Raw genomic sequence first — 19,005 nt, 5'->3', positions numbered from 1 at the left:
TCAGTGGCCTTCTCGCACGACTCGGCCCAGCTGGCGTCGGCATCGGGCGACTGGACCGTCAAGATCTGGGATGCGAGCGGCGGCGCGTGCCTGCAGACGCTCGAGGGCCATAGCAGCATCGTCAGGTCAGTGGCCTTCTCGCACGACTCGGCCCAGCTGGCGTCGGCGTCGGGCGACTGCACCGTCAAGATCTGGGATGCGAGCAGCGGCGCGTGTTTGCAGACTCTCAACACCGAGCAGGCTCTTTCCACATTATCTTTTGACTCTACTGGCTCTTGTCTCTATACTAATATAGGTACTATCGTTATCCAGAGCTCAGAACTCTCCAGTACAAGAGATATGGCAGAACCTGAGCGCCCCCTGTATCCTGGCAGAAACCTCAGCTCAGACTACACATGGATTCAGCATGCTGGCAACAACATGCTGTGGGTCCCATCAGAGTATCGACCGTTTTGCTTGTCTGTGTGCGGGACTAGAGTAGGTATAGGTGTTGGGTCTGGAAGAGTATGGACTTGCAGTATTGACCTTTAACATGTCTGTAAGTGTTTGTAGCATAATAAGCAATTATTCATTCTCTTTTTCTATACCTTATCTCTTTATTATCTCTATTTCATAGAGGGGGACGGGGATGCGCACAAATATATAGGCTATGTATTGCGACATCGAAGCTTCGAGAATCGCTGAGAAAGTGACTGTCGCCACGTTATGCTAGGTTACTAAGTAGATCCTAAGAATTAGGTTCTCGCTGATTGTAGGTTTTTCTCTAGCACGCAAGGGCGCCTGTAAGGGGGGTAGGGGGAGGTACGGTGGGGCAGATCGAGCATATGATCGTAGATGCTCCCAGAATGTCGCTAGCATGCGCCACAGCTATTCTTAGTTGCTCACCTGCTGTACCTCCTAGGCATAGCTTCGATTTGTTAGAGTACAATACACAGACATCTGAGCACGCTACTGCAGGCTAACTGAATGCTATCCCCGCTGGAACGCTTTTGGCGATTTTCTGTTTTAACCGGCGAAACTCCCGGACTACATCCTTCTTAGCTCAAAGTAGCCTTAAGCGCTCAGGGACAGGGTGTCATTTGACGAAGGGTCGATTGACGGCGTTGACGAAACGATCGACAGCGTGACTGACGTTGCGGCAACCCTCGTCGGAGGCTAGTGCTTTTGGGCAGAAAAGGCTGCAGAACATTAATACAGCGTATGGATGCGTCCGGTGAATTAGCGCGGAAATCAATCCACAGATGGGATAGGTGGGATTAGAACGGAGGAAGCCCTTTTCTGGACTAATTCTTACCAAGGCTGAGATTGATCCGCTAAAAGCACGGTACCGCAAGGCGTTACTTTCATGATTATCCCGCTTTTGCGGCTGACTTTTGTGGCTTGATACCTTTGTATCCGCGCTAGTTCACCGGACGTATCCATACGCTATACGTCAATTATAGGTCTATAACCCTGCGAATTAGAGATAGCGAAGGTCCAAAGTGCAAACCCGTCCCGTTACGCTGTGCGTCCCGGCACGCTTGGACAGACGTTAGCAATTTATTGGTAATATAGGAATCTCAATCCTATTGTCCTCCATCAGATTTCTTTGAGGGTGAGAACATACAAAGGGATAAGAACAATAGCATTGCCGGGGTGCGGTTCCTCGACGTCTCTTCACCATCAGTTTGTTCCTCGTACTGGAAGTTTCGCTGTCGTGATGGCGTATACGCACAGCCCCCTTTCATGTTGGCATCTAACTGTCGACTCTTGAGGCTTCTGACAAACTGCTCAGCTAGAAACGTCTTTCGAGAATATTGGATGCTCGCAATGCTGTTTGGTGAGTCTCGAGGGGCCCGGCTGTGCTGCGGAAATGGTGATGGCCGTCGCTGCCTCTTCGAATCGCTCACCAGCTATAGAAGGGGCGGTCCTCTGTAGCTGCTGGCCGATTAAGGAACAAAGGAATTCGATGCAGACGCGTTCCTGGGTGAACGTATCTCGATGATGATGCGGTGCCTGGGCTCAACGCTCGCCTGAAGCCAGATTTCCGGGAAGCGGGTCAACCGTCAAAGCTCCCTCGTCACAAAGTTTCTCGAAACAGCCAAACACCACCCCTCCAACCCCCATCACGACAACAACATCGCGTGGATTGCCTCCTCCGAATCCTCGCACCCTCTCATACAGGGTCTCCCCATCCTCCTCTTCCATCGTGCTTGCTCTTCGGGCATCCGGCGGTGACAGACGTGCCTCAACACCATGATCAACCACACCCTCATATCGAGGCTTGACGGTCAGTACCCTCGCATCCTCGACCACGGAGCTTCTTGGTAGGCTGACACCGCGATAGGCTTGATCCTCGCAGCCTCAGTAGACGAAGATGAGGTACGATGTCCCCTTCTCCCTGCCTCGCAGCCGCTCAGAGACACTCACACCCCCGAAGACAGACGCCGAGTTCCGTGAGGTCAAAGGCAAGGTGAAGCTTGTCTTGCGCCGTCTGGACCGTAACTCTGCACCGCAAGCAAGCATAGAGAGCGGACGATACGTGTACCAGTGAGTAGATCTCCTCCTCACCTCCTGTCGAGGTCGGTCTGGCCGCTGGCTGCGGAGGAGCCCCACCAACGACACCGCTGACTGGCGAACTCTTTCCCTACAGCTACCTCCTCCAGGACTCATTAGTCTTCCTTTGTATTTGCGACAGGTCGTATCCGCGAAAGCTCGCCTTCACGTATCTCGCCGACCTCCAATCCGAGTTCACCACCCTCTACCCCGCCGCCGAGTACCTGTCGGCGTCATGCCGCCCATACGCCTTCGTAAAGTTTGATACCTTCATCCAGCGTACCAAGAAGACATACCAGGATAGCCGCGCAACCCAGAACCTGGACAAGCTCAACGACGAACTCAAGGACGTGACCAAGGTTATGACGAAGAATATCGAAGACCTTCTCTACCGAGGCGATAGCTTGAACCGCATGGGCGAACAGAGCGCAAGATTGAAGGAGGATAGCAGGAAATACAAGCGGGCGGCCGTAAGGATCAATTGGGAGCTGTTGCTGAAGCAGGTAAGCGGAGATAACCTGACTCCAGAATGGCCGGGATTCTCGGGGGACATGGCCATGATTTAATCATGGGATGGCGGCTAACATTCTGATAGTACGGACCAGTCGGCGCTCTTATTTTCATCATCTTCGTCTTCATCTGGTGGCGCTTCTTCTGAACCAGACCCGTCTCTTTCCTTCTCTTCCGTTGGTAAGTATTCGTGTCCGAGTACTAGTGCTGCATGGGTCGGAGCTCAGGATCTCTTCTTTTCTTTGGAGTCTACTCTTTGGAGTCTACGGGCCATTTTGGAAATAGTGCCCTTTACTTTCAGCCTCTTTTTCCTTTCTCAGCAGATAAGGCGAGGCAATGTAGCATATTCCCCGGGTCACATGACCCCTTGATACGAGGACTTCTTAAGAAAACTGTTTATACTTTCTTGCTGACTCTTAGACGTACGTTGACTACGGGGTTCCTTGAATACAGCAGGTTAGTATTTTCTCCACGCTGGAGGGGACATGCTAACCTAATGATAGAATGTTCTCTGACTACATCTATGCACACATTGGCTCATCTATCCCACTGACAATGCTTTAAATGATAGCATGGACTCGACTTCAATATCGGAGCATCAATGTTTCGAGATACGCTTATAGCCGTTGGGGATGTTGCACGTGCGTATACCGCCGATGCCATCCCTGGCATCGTGACTTGGTAATTTCGGTATCCTTGTACTCGAGGTAGGTCGTTCAAGATGCCGTAACATTTTCCTGGCTTCATCCTGCTCGCTTCCTTTCTAACACGAAGTTTGTCTCCGTCTCTTGTCCGCTCTCACGTCTTCAATTCCGATTTCCCTCTGAAGTTCTTAAGTCCGCTTCTCAAACAAAGCATTCTTGACATCATTCCGCTCCATTCGTATAGTTGAATATCAAATGAGGCCAGCCTTTTCTTTCGTCGTACGGACTCGATCATAACTCAAGTCCAGTATCTCCTTCTCTTTGCTTGATGCGCTCTTCCTCGCATCTGTTTATCTTTACTGCTGCACGTCTTCGTTCTCACACGATATCTTCAATCAATCTAGATTTCTCTTCTCTGATCAACGTCTCGAAAGGTTTCATCCGGTCTGATCATTAGTTTGGCCAGAACATGCTTTTTGTCTTGAAATATCTCTTCTTTTGCAGTATTTCTTTTACATCAACGGTTCTCTTGCTCAAATTTCTGAGAAATCATCCTGGCTCTCGAGCCCGTTAGGTCGAATGGAGATTAATGCTTCGATTTGGTACATTCGTTTTCGTTTTTCCAGTCCTAATTCTTCGTCAATAATCAATATCTTCAGGTGAGCTCGATTCATACAGTCTTTTGCGACCCCTATACCTTTTTTTCCATGTAAATCTGGCCAAGGCGGGATTCGATATGTCCAGTCAAGCCTACTAAACGGTTAGCTGGACTTTCTTGATAAGCGTTCACACTCATATTTCAAGAACACAGTTCATGAACCTCTGGGTGCAACCCATTTCCTTGCTTTCCATTTCCCGATGGGTGGTCGCCGATGGCCTTCCACCCCAAAAATCTCAACGCTCTTCTCAATAGTCGTGTTTCTTGGGGTGTCTTTCTCAATTCGTCTTTCTTTTCTCGCCGGGTGGTCGCCCATGGATTTCCACTCGAAGTTTTCTCAACGTCACTTGATCGTTCGTCTCCTCAACGAACTGTCGTTCTAAGTTCGAGTCTTCGTACCTTCCTGTAAAAGATTTATCAGCCTCAGTCCAAGTCGTCTTCCAATGTTTATCAGCCTAGTCAAAGGATCTCTCAATCAAGCTTGTTTCTCTTGTCTTCGGTCCAACATCAAGATTCAGGCCCCTTTTGTAGTGGTTTTGAAATGTTGTTTCTGAGCCCAGAAGTCTTATCCTTTTTTCTATGATCGTCCGACCGTCGTTACCTCCTCCCTGGCGGCGTTATCCAGTGATCAATCTCCTCACGGTGGATGAGCGATCTGAACCCGCGTGTAACCTATGATGTCCATAGGCTGTTGCCGCGTGATGCGCAGGCCAGGCTGGAGCAAACTGTTCAAACTGTTTACGGAACTGGAATCTCTGACAATGTTGTTTCGAGTTTGAAGGCCACCGATCGGTCCCTGTGTTATGGATGCCTAGGCTCATGCTCAAAAGGTCTGTCCTTATACGTCGCCCCGAAATCGTTCGGATATCTGGAGCCCTGTCAGCAAGTGCCGTCAGGAGAACGAGGAAGAGAATTGTCACCGCCCTGGATTGTAATGCGGTCCGAATCCTTGTCTGTTGTGGATACGCCCGGATCTTGTCATTCTGCCTCAGCTGGACGGTACACAACCAGTTTCACGACCAAGCCGATGTGCCAATATCCACTGGAACGGGTCGAGTGTCGTGGCCTCGGGTCACTACGCTAAAATCCATCGAGTCGGGCTGCGGGCTACACACTGTCTGTTGCCTTCTCCGTCTCGATGGATATCTCGTGTGGTGTTATACCAGGCGACAAGCCGAGTGGGTTCTCCGTTAAGTTGCGTGCTGGATGGAGATGATGCCCTGTTATCTCTTTGTCAGCTCCGGCGCTTTCTCGTAGTCTTTTATCCGAAGTCTCAATTGTGTCGCCATATCCTGGGTTTTGGCTGTCCGCCTGTCCGCTCCAGGCAGTGGTATCTTGCTGGTAACACTTGATGCATATGGCTCGGCCTAGATCGCCTGGCCTCCTGCAGTTGTCGGCGTTGGACTTGTCGTTTCTTGGATGCGGTCTCCTGGCTGTCTATGGCCCGGCCCCGTACGTCTCCGTTCGCCTGTGTATCAGCAAGTGTGTTGTTCGGAGAGACACAGACGGAAACGCACCCCTCTCCATATGCTCTCCCGTTCCAGCCTAGATGATCCCCCAATAAGGCCCAATCCTCGTTGTCTGGCGAGCTCTCTCCGCCATTGGCGCTGCGGCGTTGGAGGCTATGCCCGCGGGGCGTTTCGGGCAGCGTAGGCGCGGCTGCCGCAGTCGAGGCTACGAAAATATACACAGAGGCCGTCGCCGTCGCTCCACCGTCGCATGGCAAACTCTGGAAGGAGGCGCAAGAAGCCCTCTCACGGGGAGTCGGACCGTGCCAGCCAGGTTGGCGTCTCGTGCGTAAAATGGCTCGTGGCGGGTGCGTGTTTAGGAGGTTTGCGAGGAGAACGGTGAGGATTGTGAGAGCGGTTTGGGAGGGCGTGTTGTTTGCTGAGAAGAGTTTGTGGTGGAGGTGTTTGGAGCTGAAATGGAGTTTCTCTGGCCGCTGTTGAGGAGGTTTGGTAGTCTGCGAACCTGTGGACTTTGGGTTTGTGGGATTGCGGAATCTGGTGGCTGCGGAGGAGGTTGAGAAGTGGCGGATGATGGTCTGTCGCAATGTCAATGTTTCGAAGCTGCCGCGGAGTGTGTCTGGCCGTCGAAGAGATCTGGAAGTGTGCGGACTAGCGGAAGTTGGGCTTACAGAATTGCTGGATCTGGCGCCCGCAGAGGAGCTTGGGGAAGAATCGGATGACGATCTGTCAATCCAGTGGAATGTTGGTCGCGGCTGTCAAGTTGTTTGAAGCTCGCGATAGCTGGTGAGGCGGTTGGTTGTGCGCGAGTCCAACGCGGCCGTCGACGACGAGCTCGAATTGTGTGCCCGCCACGACAAGGGCATATTCGAGGGTCGCAGTGCGTCTGATGATGAGTTCAGATGCAGAAGATGCTCCTCTGGCTTGTCTGTTCCACATAGGCGTCTTGTTCTGCGTCTCCCTGAGACGAACGCTCTCTGGGCACCCCCGCGGGCGTGGACAGACCCTGTCCGCCCCGAGAATTGCCCCGTGGTAGTACCCAGCTGCCGCGCAGGGCCCACAAGTGTGCGTGAGGCCGGGACAAGCAGCTCACCATCCCGAAGGGGTAACTGCATGGTGTTTAGCCCGCTGAGAACGCGGTGGCAGGCCAGCTTCATCCATCGACAGCGCCAGGCGTTCCAGGCATGCGCTGTCCACGGAAGTGTTGGCTCACGTTCTAGGAGGCGTAAGACTCGCTACTACAGCTGTGGAAGCCTGCTAAGTGTTGTCCCTGTTGTCCAAGGCAGTGCGGCGCGAAGCCAGTGTCTCGCAAGTGTCTTGTAGGCTGTGTGCTCTAAGTGTGTTCCTCCGCGAGTTGTTGGTCCTGTCGAAGTCCCATCTTGGTGCCCTTGAGAGCGCGAATGCGGCCAGCGCTGTTCACGCCGCGCCGGGCCAGAGGAAGAGGGGCTATTGGAGAGCAGGACCACTTTAGAAAGGCCGTTATGGGCTTTGTCTCAAGGCAAAGGGGGCACGATATCTTTCAAGAGCTAGGCGCACAACTGCCGTCAGAGCGCTGAGTTAAGCGCCTGTCGCCGCACTGTTAAGAGGACCGGCTTGTTTGACACTGGGGCGGTCGTCAAGGTCGCGCTCCTGATGAAGATGCTATACGAAGCTGTGCGCGGTCTGGACAATGGCGGTCGAGGCCACGCTGTCGCCCGCTGCCAGCGTCTACGCCCGTGGTCACAGCTCCATGAAGGAGAGCTTGTTGGACATAGGGCGGGCCGTCATGATCGCGCCCTTGACTAAGACGTTGTAGAAGCTCTATAAGAAACTATATGAGACGTAGAAGAAGGCAGACGGAGCCGCGCCGTCACCCGTTGCCAGCGTCCATGGCCGATGTCACAAGGCCATAGATGCGTGCTTGTTGGACACAGGGTGGGCCGCAGGAGAGCCCATCTTAACCAAGAAGCTTTGGAAAGTCGAGATGAAGCTGTAGGAGTCAAGACAAGGGCGGGTGAAGGCACACTGCCACCCGCTGCTAGAGTCCACGCCCGTAGTCTCAACACCATAGATGTGGGCTCGTTGGACATAGGGCGAGCTATAGTAGAGGCCCCCATAGTAAGATGTTATCAGAAGTCAGGATGAAGCTGTAGAGGTCTAGACGTGGGCTGATGAAGGAAGGCTGTCGCCATAGCCAGCATCCACACCCGCAGTCACAACGCCACAGATGCGGGCTCTTTGGACACAGTTCAGGCCGTAGTAGAGACGGCCTCTAGCAAACTACTTTGGAAAGTCGAAATGAAGCTGCGGGGGCCTGGAGAATGGCGGATGAAGGCACGCTGTCGCCCGTAGCCAGCGCCCGTCGCCGGCCAGGGCCAACCGTCCAGACTCTCCAAGCTCTACGCGGTGACATTGAAGCTACGCAAAGGTAATAGGAAGACATACTGTAATAGAGCACTGCATTGGCTTGAAGTGTAGCACACATGGTGCCCTCGTACGACGCCGTTGCGCTAAAGTCTGCCTCCACCGCGGCCCTCCGCGTCAACACCATGCTCTACACGCATGAGAGAGCTAGTCTCCTATCTATAGAACGTCTTGCTTGACATCTAAGAGTCATATGGGTAGGGCTACATGACGGTGTGCCGCTCGCACTGCTCCTCCACCAAACGGGCAGCCGTCCTCCGTCTCGCCTGCCTGACAACAACATCACGAACTTCAGCGAGCAGGTCACAAGAAGCAGTCGCAGGAAGGCAAGGATGATTTCTTCTTCGAAGACCCAGACAAGCTGAGTAGATCAATGAAAAAAAGGTTTCGCGTCAGCTCGAGGCAGTGCAATACGAGCGACACAGTGCTCCTGGACATAGGCAAGCCCAGCGGCCCAGGAACGGTTTCCAAAGACTGAGGTATAGCTGAACTTCCGAAGAAGCCTGCCAAGCTGTTAAGCAAGGCAAACGAAGGCCAAAGGACCAACCGCGAAGAAACACAACACCAAAAAAGGCGACGGCACGGCGACGGTGATTCCTAGGCCACGTTAGCGTTGGAGAAAGGAAGGAGGAGAGTGCGAGGAGGCCCTCTTATAGTGGCAGAAGGAATTCGCTTACCGGATCGGATCAACAATCGGACGATCGTTGCCCGGGCAGGCCGGCAGGTCACAGGTGGTGGAGCGGGATCACTGAACAACAATACTTGACTCCGACACCTAGCACAGATGGGGGTACCTGGGATCGAAGCTGTCTGGATGCTAGACCTACACCCAATATGGGCTATCCACCCATTCCTGCTGTCCTTCTCCCAGATCAAAAGAGGCTGGCCGTCGACGAGACTGCAGACCGTCCACAGCCATCCCCAGATCACCATGGAACCTCCTGGAACTCCAGGCAACCACCCGCGCAGTCCGGCGCGCGCGCACACTTCACTCGACGGAGTGGGCAGGCTGGATCACGCGTTAGCGCCTTGGCGACATTTCGTTTCCTATAAGAACCCCTCCACCCCCCGTCCTTCCTGTCTCCTCCATCCTCTTTCTCTCTTTTTTCATCTCCCCCAGTTTCCTATGGGGACTGGGGGGGATGCCTCCGCCACCACCGTCGCCATCGCCATCGCCGTCGCTGCCATTTGCTCTTTTTTGCGTCCATTTGAAACAGCTAACATCATCTTTCAGTAGATTGTTCTTTCAAAGACTTGGACTGACACCCCGAAGCACACAGGCAGTAGTGGTTCTGCACATACCTGTTAAGATGCCTGGTCAGCATCCCATCGGCTTTCATGCTGTTTGGATCGGATGTTTTTCATTCATCTCCTCGCCTGGTGCGGGGACTGGAAGAAGAACTTGACTTGGTTGCCTCTTCTGCTTGTGACTTGCTTGCTGTGACGCTTTGTTGATGCGTCGTGATAGTTGTGTGAGGCGGTTTGTGGTGTTGAGTGCGACAGACGCGTTTCGGGCGCACAATGTAGAAGGGCTGGCCATGCATGTGTGTAGTTACCCAGCAATAGTACTGAAGTTGTTCTACTCCTTTCTGACACTTGCTTAGGGCGCTTCACCGTCGTCGTCGTGGTGTTGTAGCCCATGAAGCCTCTGGCGTTAGAGACGCCGCAGACAGTTTGGCGGACTGAGACGGCCAAACCCGCCCTTGTCGCGCGCCCGTCACTGCCCAAATGTTTTGGCAAGCAACGCTGTATCCTCTAACTCATAATGCACCTCAAAAAAGGGCCAAAACACATGTCTCCTCGCGCGTTGTGGCGCCGTGGGCGTTGACCGCCGCTGAGTAGTGTGAGGTCCCATCTCGCCCACAAACGGTCAAAATCGGGGGTCGTCACTGCATGAGGGTTCTTGTAGGCCTACCGGCACTCAAAGACAGATGTCACAGGCTGCTGGACTATTGGAAATGGCATGTTGTCGTCCGCTGCGGTACCGTGGTCGTTTCCCATCCCTGATCTCTTCGCCGTCCCGTCCCGCGCGCACAACTTGAAAATGGTGGCCCTCACTGCGCAGGACTTGCCCCCCAGCTACGGAGGCTCATGGACAAGGAGTAAAGACTATTGAGCTGTCGGGAGGGGCATGTTGTGGTGCGCTGCGGTGTCGTGGGCGTGGGTTACTGGTGAGCTCTTCGCCGTCTAGTCCTGACCGCAAAACCGGCAAGGGAGGCTGACACTGTGCGAGACCTTCTGTGGATGTGTAGACACTCGCTAGAAGGTACCGGGAATCTGCATAACGGTAATAGATGCACACTGGCTGGCGCGGAGCGGTCGAGGGCTTGGACTACTGCTGAGTTCTCTGCTTGCGATCGCTGTCGGGCAGGCAATTTGTGACTTCATGGCGGGGAACATCGGGCATGTCTTTAGCTGGTCATGAGCAAGCAGGATATATCATCAAAGCATCAACAAACACACGGCATTGAGCATGGCGACATCGTAAACCCGGCCGCTTCCCATCTCCCCGGCCTCCAGCCGCCAGACCACGGCGAAACCTCAGCAGTTTGCGTCCGCCACTTCGAAAACTTCATATCACAGCCGAGCAGCTTCATAAAGCATCACTATAAATCAATAGGCCATGGCGAAAGGTACGCCCTCGCCCCTTGCGACATCGTGAGCAGCACCTCCCATCGCCCAATCTCCTCCCGAACCCGCCCAACAGCTGCGACAACCTCAACACCAGGAGGACAATCTCACGAAACCACAGTCGGCCTCACACGCCTCAGCGACTGTCTCCCCGAATGTCTTCTACAAGCCGCCGGAAACCTCACTTCGAAGCCCCCTTTCCAGCGCACAACACCGTTCGCCTCGTGCCTCAAATCGCGTTAGCCCCAGAGTTGACAACACCAAGTTCGCCGTCTCACAGAGATCTTCGAAAGCCTCGCCCAATAGCTCGCTTCAGCCCTCTCTTAAGCCGGCGGAGACCAATCTCGAACTCCGTTTCTACCACACAACACCACCCGCATTGTTCCTCAGATCGCCCCGGAATCGACAACAACAACCTCCCCAAATCACCAGCTCACAGCCCTTACACACCCCGTCGATTGCCTCCCACCAGCTACCGAAACTACATGTCAGCCTCCTTTTCCAGCGCACAAACTCGCCCGTTTCATCAGACCGCCCCGGTGTCGACGGCAACGAGCTCCCCAGCTCACAGCGGCCTTGCGTCATCCCTCCCCTTAAGCCAGCGGAAAGCTATATTGCCCTCCTTGCCACCGCACAAACCAGCCCGCCTCGTCCTTCAGGCCGTCCGTCCCGGGGTCGACAATGTCGCGCTCACAACGCGCTCCTCCTGGACCGGCGGGCCAGAGGCTCGCAGGCGTTCCGAACATCGCTCAGCGGAGAGGAATCGCCAGGCGCGTGCTGAGGGGCCTCCCAGCAATGTGAGTGGCGTTCCATTCCACTGTATCTGTGTCGGCAATGTTCATTTTAGCATCACCGAGACAGACCTCAACAACGTCTTCGAGCGGTTCGGCGGGCGAGAGTTCGTTCAGCTGCAGAAGGAAGAGACGGACCGTATCAGGGACTGTGGCTCGGACGGTACGCAACTCTCGCTCTGTTTAGCTTCCTTTACTGACTATTCAGACTCCGCGAGACAGTACCTACGCTCTGTCGCCTCAGAGAATTCGGAAACTGCAAGACATCAATCCCAAGCCGCCATCACTAAAAATCCCGAATCCTTTGTGTTCAGAACTCAAGCTTTAGCTTGAACAGCCATGTCGTGAGGACTCAGGTTGAAAATTGATGTGAACTCTGATTTCTATAGACGTCTAGCTAGTTGTATATATACTAGGGGAAGGAAGGGGGCCACCCCCAGGGTGGCGCGCTAGTAAGTTCAGATGAGCCCTGCACAGCTGAGGCTTCAGCTCGGTTCTCTACAGCTGAGATTTCAGCTGGGTTCTCTACAGCTGATGTTCGGAGAGTAGCTTTCTGGCATATGAGTTGTTGATCCTAGGTTGTAGTGCTGCAACCTGAGTTGAGGAGATGAGCAAAGCCCAATAGTCACCAGACCACAATCCCACCATCACGGCCCTCAGCTTGCGGAAAATTCGGGGATGAATAAAATTTATCGATTGACCAGGGACTGGAGAACTGCCGAGCAGGGCCGAAGAAAACCTTGACATCTTGGGACTGGGGAGCCTCCAGCGACCAGCGACAGGTCCCGTGAAACCAAGAGCGAGCTAAAGATTGAGCGTGACTTTCGTGCGAGAATCGACAGCTATTACCTAGAGATCTTCAAACGCACCCGGACGGAGACGACCAAGCGATGGACACACGAGCTGGAGATCAAGCGACCATGTTCCCACGTCGCCGAGCTGTTGGCGGAGAACGCTGAAGTTCGAGTATCAAGCTGTACTAAAGTGTTGTGTTAGCAACGACAGTGCCGTCGTTGTCATGGAACAAGGATCTGTATGCCGTGTACGTGATGCATTGGATGATGATGATGCAGAAGAGAGAGAGAGGTCCTGAGGAAGGTGGGGCTATATACAAGAGATGACACGTGCCTGCCGTAACCTTCACCGCTACTCCCTAGCAGTCGAACATTGAGTGAAGCAAGATGATTTCGAGTGGACCAACGAGACATATGCTGATCGGGCTAGGCTATTGCTACGTGCTGAAGAGTGTGATCCTCTGGGTTGAGTCTTCGTGGATCGGAAGCAGCCCCTTCGTTACCGACGCGTGGATTCTGTGGCGGGTCCTGGAGTGGAGTTGCAAGGGTTTGCTTCGAGGCAAGGGAGAGTGCGGTTGGGGTTACGCGGGGGGTGGTGAGGAGATGGAGGGAAAGGATAAGGGAGAAGAGGGTGCGTGTTTGCGGTGTTGTTGGTGATACTGGCTGGGCGAGGCTGACAATTGCGGGGAACAATTGAGGTGTTAGTGGATAGGGTAGCGGCGGCGCAAAGGGGAGCATGAAGAGGTTTGGAGGTGTTATATGGGTACTATGAGGAAGTTGACTGGAAGTAAGTGCTGATGGGTAGACGTAGGAGGCACTCACGCAAAGACTGTCTTGAACATCGAACAACCCATCGACCTACGAGATCCTCAACGTGGTGCAAAGCGGACGGAGCGATTTGGCGGACTGACTGCTAGATAGTGGTATAATGCGATCAGGGTATAGGGACGCAACGAAATCAGAACTGGAAAAAAAGGGGTAATAATTCTAGAGGTATGAAGATTAATGAAGGCTACCTGATGCTATCAAAAGGCACCATTGCAGTCTAGTAACATGTGTCCGCCTAGGGCGGAAAACCACCTGTTGTCGATCGTTCCATTAGCGGCGACCGTTCGCGCCTCAGCTGTCTCCCCCGCTTCGATAACGAAAACCCTCCTATCCTTCACTCTAAACGCACTATTTTGGCTAACTTGGCGGTCCATGATGCCAGAGGACGCCAGATATTGTTATCGACCTCTGTCGACGGATAGAGAGTCGGCGGAGATCAGAATCATCGAGCTTTTACCCGAAGCCCTGTTCCCGAACCAGATAAGATGCAACATTCGCCACGTCCAGCTTTGCGATGAACCCATATACGAAGCGCTTTCATACTGCTGGGGGCCCTAAGAGCCATCATATGCAATCTCCTGTGATGGGTGCCGATTCGACGTCGGGGCGAACCTGCTGCATGCTCTGCAGAGGCTACGGTTAGATGAACAAATTCGAGTCCTTTGGGTAGACGCCATTTGCATCAATCAACAAGACGGCGTCGAGAAAGCTCAACAGGTTCGCGAGATGCGTACCATATATAAGAAGTCCAGAAGAACAGTCGTTTGGTTAGGAGACGGCGATGAGATGGATATCGTGATTCCGCTCATGGCAAAACTGCTTCGTTCCGCATACCTGATGGCCGCCAACGGAGACAATCGGAGAATTGAGCAGATGTCGCCAAACGATGTCGCCAGATATGAGATACCCATATCTGCTATACATGCGAATACTTCATTCAGGGCGCTCATGACCCTGTTGAATCGGCCATGGTTTCAACGGGTCTGGATCATTCAGGAGGCTGCAGTACCATCAGAAGTGGAGCTTCTATGTGGCTCCCATTCAATCCGATGGGATGAATTCGTCGAAATGATGCGATTCATTGGTACATTCGGCCTTGAGTACATATTTACGAACATGGGCGGATCCCGTAGCACCTGGACACTTATCGTTGCAGTCAGGGCGGTTATTCAAGGAGGGAAAGATATTCCGCTGTTAGACCTCTTGTGGCTATCCAAAGAATCCCTAGCAACCGACCCGCGAGATCGCATATTCGCACTGTGTGGGCTCTCCTCAAATGCAGCACAATCTGGGCTCAACATCGAGATAAATTACTCTCCAACACAGACGCCACTACACGTATTCCAAAAAACAGCAGTGGCAATGATAAGGCACTCAAGGAACCTTGACATTTTAACAATCCCTCGGCGTTCAGATAAGCTCAACCCTCTTGGACTTCCGTCTTGGGTACCTGATTGGTCGTCAAATCACGAAGTATACGCTTTATGTGAGAGAAATCTCAGACAGCCGTCGGATTCACTGCCCAAGAACGATTTCGCGGCCTCGAGTTCGACCGACTATGAGCTGCTGCTTACAGCAAATGGAAGACAATTGATAGTCTCAGGCGTCTATATCGACTGCATGGAGAAACTGGGGCCCTCGTGTGACTTTGGAGAAGTCAACGATGCGACAGAGAAAGCCAAGATAGACGGCGAGAGGACGCTCGCTTGGATGGATATCACGCACGCGGAATCGAATGAGTTGTACAAGACCGGAGAATCTCGCCTCGACGCGTACTGGCAAACGTTCTATGGAGGCCACTACGGCATAAGCTACGAGGAAGCGAAGTCTCTTTTTTTCGAACACTACAGGCGGCTTACAAGAAACCACCTCTGGCTAAGACTGGGCCTATCTCGTTACATGGGCCTCTACAAGGCGGTGAACTTTGTCGACTCTGCCGTCCAATATCTAAGCAATGGCACTGGAAATTTGCACCGCCACAACAAGCTCATGGCAATTCAAAGATTTCGCAGGATGGGCGTTTCTAAGACAGGGTATATTTGTTTGGCACCCTCTATAGCCGAACCCGGAGACAGCATTTTCGTCCTGAAAGGAGGTGCTGTGCCTTTCCTGTTACGGCCATCCGAATCTGGATCGTGGGAATTGATTGGAGAAGCATATGTCCATGGAATTATGAAAGGAGAAGTGTGGTCTGAAGCGGACTGCCAGTCAATCCACATAGGTTGACCTCGCGTCTTGATTTTGGCACGATGACAAAGCTGACAGAGGAGATGGCAGAGTCAAGCGTAACCCAGTTTAAGGTCACCTCCAGCGGAGGGCGAAGAATGTATGAGCGTCAACTGTACTTTTATATATAAATAGAGTCGATTGTCGTCTCCGGCACAGTGGGATATCCGGCGCAAAGGGAGAGAGGTTGGCGCGCGTCGTTGGAGGCGCTTTCTATCGGTTGTGGTGGCCGTCGTCGCTGTGCTGCGTGCTGTTGGCGCTGGTTGGGCGTTCTCTCGCCATCGACCAAGCCCGCACCATGGGTAATCCAGCCCCTCGTTCTTTGTTCCGGCACGCAAAGACAACTGAATCGGTCAGCCACAGGCTCGGCAATAGCCTAGTGAGTAAGTTAAATTGCTCCGTTATTATTGAAGTGGCCGTTCGAAGTGGCCTGTCCCGAGACTTTCCGGTTATTGTTACATGCGATGTGCGGAAGCGTTTCGTGTTAACCTACATACCCTTTACTAGTAAACCATCTTATTCCGCCCAGCGCCAAACTCAAGCGGAGCATCTCCAAGCCTCACATCTCCCCGAATCCAAAGCCTAGTATCAAACCCGTCTCGCGCCGCCTGTTGCCCACCCCCGGGCCAGAGCACCGGCCGGTCTGGATGCCAGCTATCGCTGTTATGAAAGAGCTCTCCGAACCCATCAAGTTCCCACGCTGGCTTCACACGACCGTGCTCAACCACTCGTCTAGCATTTCGTTGTGGTGTAGCTCTCCTCCTGAAATTATCGAGAGCGAGAGGATAGTGAACTCGGATGCGCTTGAGGCTTTTCATTCTGGCGCCGTGATGCCTGAAGAAGTACGACAACAACCTGTTGTGGCGCTTCAGAGATTTCTCGACATACTCACAAAGAACAAGATCAACGGTTCCCTCGCCACCGGCAAGGCGTCGTGGCTGTGCGATCGGAGCGATGTGTCCGTCTCGACCATACTGTCGTAGTTGGCGAACGTTTCCGTCCCCTAAACCAACGCCGCTAGGGCCCATATTGATGCCGTCTGCGTAATCGATGATTAACTCGTCTACCAAATGTATGAAGGCGTCGAGAAAAAGGCGATTGGTGAAGAAGCCACGCAGGGCTTCGTCGGGGTTCCACTTAACCAAGCCCCAGTCCGGCGACGGCAGGGTAATGAACTCGCCGAACTGGCCGAGTTGGAGGATGAGCGGGATTCCAGCAGAACGCATGTCCCTGAAAATTGCGTGGACCTCGTCGAAACGAAGCTGTCTTTTTGTTGCATCAAATGCCCACATGTGCGCAGTGCTTGCTGATTGTGCAAGAGTGAATCTCGGTCGCCATTGGAGGGCTCCGACTGCGTCTCTGATGGTTCTAGGCTGACTGATAGCTGTGAAATCATGTTCCCATGTGGTCTCGACGGGAAAGGCTTTGAGCAACTTTGCCGGATCAAGCACGACGTTGATGTCGTCTAGAGAAGTGATTTTAAAGCGGCCATGGTGGCGTGCTTGCACGGCCTGTATCTGCTGAAAGAGAGAAATAACATCCATAGGAGTGGAAGATCGCAGCCAATCCTGGTCCCATCTTGGATGACCAAAATCCTCAGCCCTGGCCTCAGCCTCAAGCCCCACGCATTCCGTGCTCTCAAAGTCTATGTCGTTGAGCAGGTATTTTATCCACGCTCCAAACGTAAAGCCAACGTTTTGGAGATTGGGAAGCCGAATTCCACAGTCCCCGGGAGGGTTGAAGTACTCTAGCAGCACGTACAAGCTCCTGACGGACTGGTGAGCTCCTACAAAATTGATAGTTTTCAGGGTTCGGCGCGATGACTGAAGCGCATCTGTGAGCTCGTTACCTAGTAAGGCTGTCATATGAAGACATTCATAACACTCGAAAGAATCGTCCGGATTGTAACGTAGCATTCCCGTGGCTGTCCGATCATCCTGATAGTGGAATGGAGGAACGATATTTAGAGTCTGGAGGGACTTACAATGTCTCATAATAATAGCACTAAGGGCGTCCGACTGCCAATCAGTGTGGGTATATGTATCTTGGAGGAACTGACGGTGTCCTACACAACGTTGGAGGCTCCCATCTTCCGCTTCGATGTGGTTCGAGTGCCAATTGATTGGGATAGTGAGGGTTGTGAGCCTATTGAACATGGCTTCGACAGCTGGGTCAATGATGGGCACGTCAGCTGGGTCAATTACCTCAGGAATGGGCCTGATCAGGCGGACGGCGGCTTCGACAGCTGGGTCAAGAACACGCCGGTTGGTTAGCCTTACGTAATCTTTCTGGCCTTTGTGGGCTACGCAGCTAATGTCTAGTGATGTCAGGTGCGAGAACCTACGGCTCATTTCGATGATATCAGCATTTCTGCAGGTCGGGTTTAGAGTATAGCTGCGAACCGCACGGCATGCAGCCGGGTTTGAGTAGATCCTGGCAAGACGATCCCTGTTTCGCAGATTTTGTGCATGCTCCACCGCAACCCCTCGTGTCCACTTCAAGATAGCATTTTCCTCGCCTTGCCAGTCTTCAATGTAGGCGCTGTAATCTCGATAGGTAAAAGGTTCGCGATTTAATGCTTCCATGTATCCCACATTACGGGGGAGAGTGAGATCGCCTAGTTGCTTCAAGCCGGCAATTTCTTCATAACTTAGATAGGCCAATACCATACCTTGTATCTCCAGAGGGGCTCCATTAAGGAAGTGTCTTATTTGGGCGCTCATTTCTTTAGAAGACGCATATGAAAAGATCGGTTGAAATTGTAGAACTGCAAGTACTTTTGTTCTTTGTGATTGGGAACGTAAAGTTTCGACTTGAGATGGACAATACGACGATTGATGCTAGATGGCGAGGTTAAGAGATTACTTTGATGGACGGTTTGGTAGACAACAAGACCTACAAAGACAAAGGCATTGTATTTCGAACAAGGTGGGGAGAAAGAAAGCGACAATAGGCTATTGTAGATGAAACTTTGAAAGTCCATAGATAGGACAACGGCTATGATCGGAGTCGAACAATGCCTATTGTCCATCACTACTTATGATCGACCTTACTCTCAGCAACGGCTAAAAGCGTACGCCTCCATTGGCCCTGGCAAGCGCATACTCCTTGTTCGGAGACAAAGAAGGGCTGTTGTTAGGGTTTAAAGGGTTCTTGCGAGCATGGGAGCAGACAAATTTCAATGCATGGGAAACACAAGCGCCGGTCTGCGTGAATATCACTCTCTTCAGAAGCACAATTAATAATAAGCACGAGGCACGATCATATAGCCATGCGGTTACCTGCTTTCCTCGTGTACCTGAGCGGCGAGAACAACGTAGTCATGCCACTCAAATCGGCCTTTACCAATGAAAAAAACAAAGACTCACATGGCAAACAAACGGTTGAGATGATTTCATTATCCTATTGTTCCAAGAAAGAAGCTACCAATCACGCTCAGTGTAGAGCAGTCGACTCTTCATCAACTAGTGCGTGAGACCTTCGTCCAAGCTGTCTGGAGGAACTTGCTCGTTAATATGG

General features: G+C 52.6%; 6 protein-coding genes across 6 annotated transcripts in view; 5 read left to right on the top strand and 1 right to left on the bottom strand.

Moving 5' to 3' along the window:
* The window catches only part of BDZ99DRAFT_487370 (uncharacterized protein), a gene marked incomplete at both ends in the record, with an annotated part of 3,643 nt that extends 3,112 nt beyond the window's left edge, over window positions 1-531 (top strand). The window contains one exon of the mRNA XM_033722825.1: window positions 241-531. Within this exon, the coding sequence (XP_033578720.1) occupies window positions 241-531 (291 nt within the window). The remainder of the gene's footprint in view (window positions 1-240) is intronic.
* A 353-nt stretch (window positions 532-884) lies between these two features.
* Window positions 885-1,697, bottom strand: BDZ99DRAFT_461751 (uncharacterized protein). The gene is made up of 3 exons (XM_033719689.1): window positions 1,607-1,697; window positions 1,295-1,519; window positions 885-1,178 (listed from the first exon to the last, which is right to left on the bottom strand). Exons 2-3 carry the CDS (start codon window positions 1,420-1,422, stop codon window positions 1,076-1,078), a joined length of 231 nt encoding a protein of 76 aa, XP_033578719.1. The 5' UTR covers window positions 1,423-1,519; window positions 1,607-1,697; the 3' UTR covers window positions 885-1,075.
* Window positions 1,698-2,092: 395 nt separating this feature from the next.
* On the top strand, window positions 2,093-3,558 carry BDZ99DRAFT_414289 (transport protein-like protein sec22). The gene is made up of 6 exons (XM_033716727.1): window positions 2,093-2,269; window positions 2,327-2,361; window positions 2,420-2,529; window positions 2,633-3,038; window positions 3,131-3,501; window positions 3,549-3,558. Exons 1-5 carry the CDS (start codon window positions 2,236-2,238, stop codon window positions 3,191-3,193), a joined length of 648 nt encoding a protein of 215 aa, XP_033578718.1. The 5' UTR covers window positions 2,093-2,235; the 3' UTR covers window positions 3,194-3,501; window positions 3,549-3,558.
* Window positions 3,559-11,002: 7,444 nt separating this feature from the next.
* Window positions 11,003-11,971, top strand: BDZ99DRAFT_475269 (uncharacterized protein; the record flags this gene model as incomplete). The annotated part of the gene is made up of 2 exons (XM_033721973.1): window positions 11,003-11,801; window positions 11,847-11,971. 2 exons carry the CDS (start codon window positions 11,003-11,005, stop codon window positions 11,969-11,971), a joined length of 924 nt encoding a protein of 307 aa, XP_033578717.1.
* A 1,634-nt stretch (window positions 11,972-13,605) lies between these two features.
* Window positions 13,606-14,037, top strand: BDZ99DRAFT_560155 (uncharacterized protein). The gene has a single exon (XM_033727280.1). It carries the CDS (start codon window positions 13,633-13,635, stop codon window positions 13,816-13,818), a length of 186 nt encoding a protein of 61 aa, XP_033578716.1. The 5' UTR covers window positions 13,606-13,632; the 3' UTR covers window positions 13,819-14,037.
* Window positions 14,038-14,067: 30 nt separating this feature from the next.
* BDZ99DRAFT_519003 (uncharacterized protein) lies at window positions 14,068-15,486 on the top strand (the record flags this gene model as incomplete). Its single annotated transcript, XM_033725362.1, has 1 exon — window positions 14,068-15,486. One exon carries the CDS (start codon window positions 14,068-14,070, stop codon window positions 15,484-15,486), a length of 1,419 nt encoding a protein of 472 aa, XP_033578715.1.
* Between the last annotated feature and the right edge of the window lie 3,519 nt (window positions 15,487-19,005).

Source organism: Mytilinidion resinicola, assembly GCF_010093595.1.
Source record: "Mytilinidion resinicola strain CBS 304.34 unplaced genomic scaffold BDZ99scaffold_7, whole genome shotgun sequence".
NCBI lineage: Eukaryota > Fungi > Ascomycota > Dothideomycetes > Mytilinidiales > Mytilinidiaceae > Mytilinidion > Mytilinidion resinicola.
Note: the sequence above shows the minus strand (reverse complement) of the source record. Positions and strands in the feature narration are given on the sequence as shown.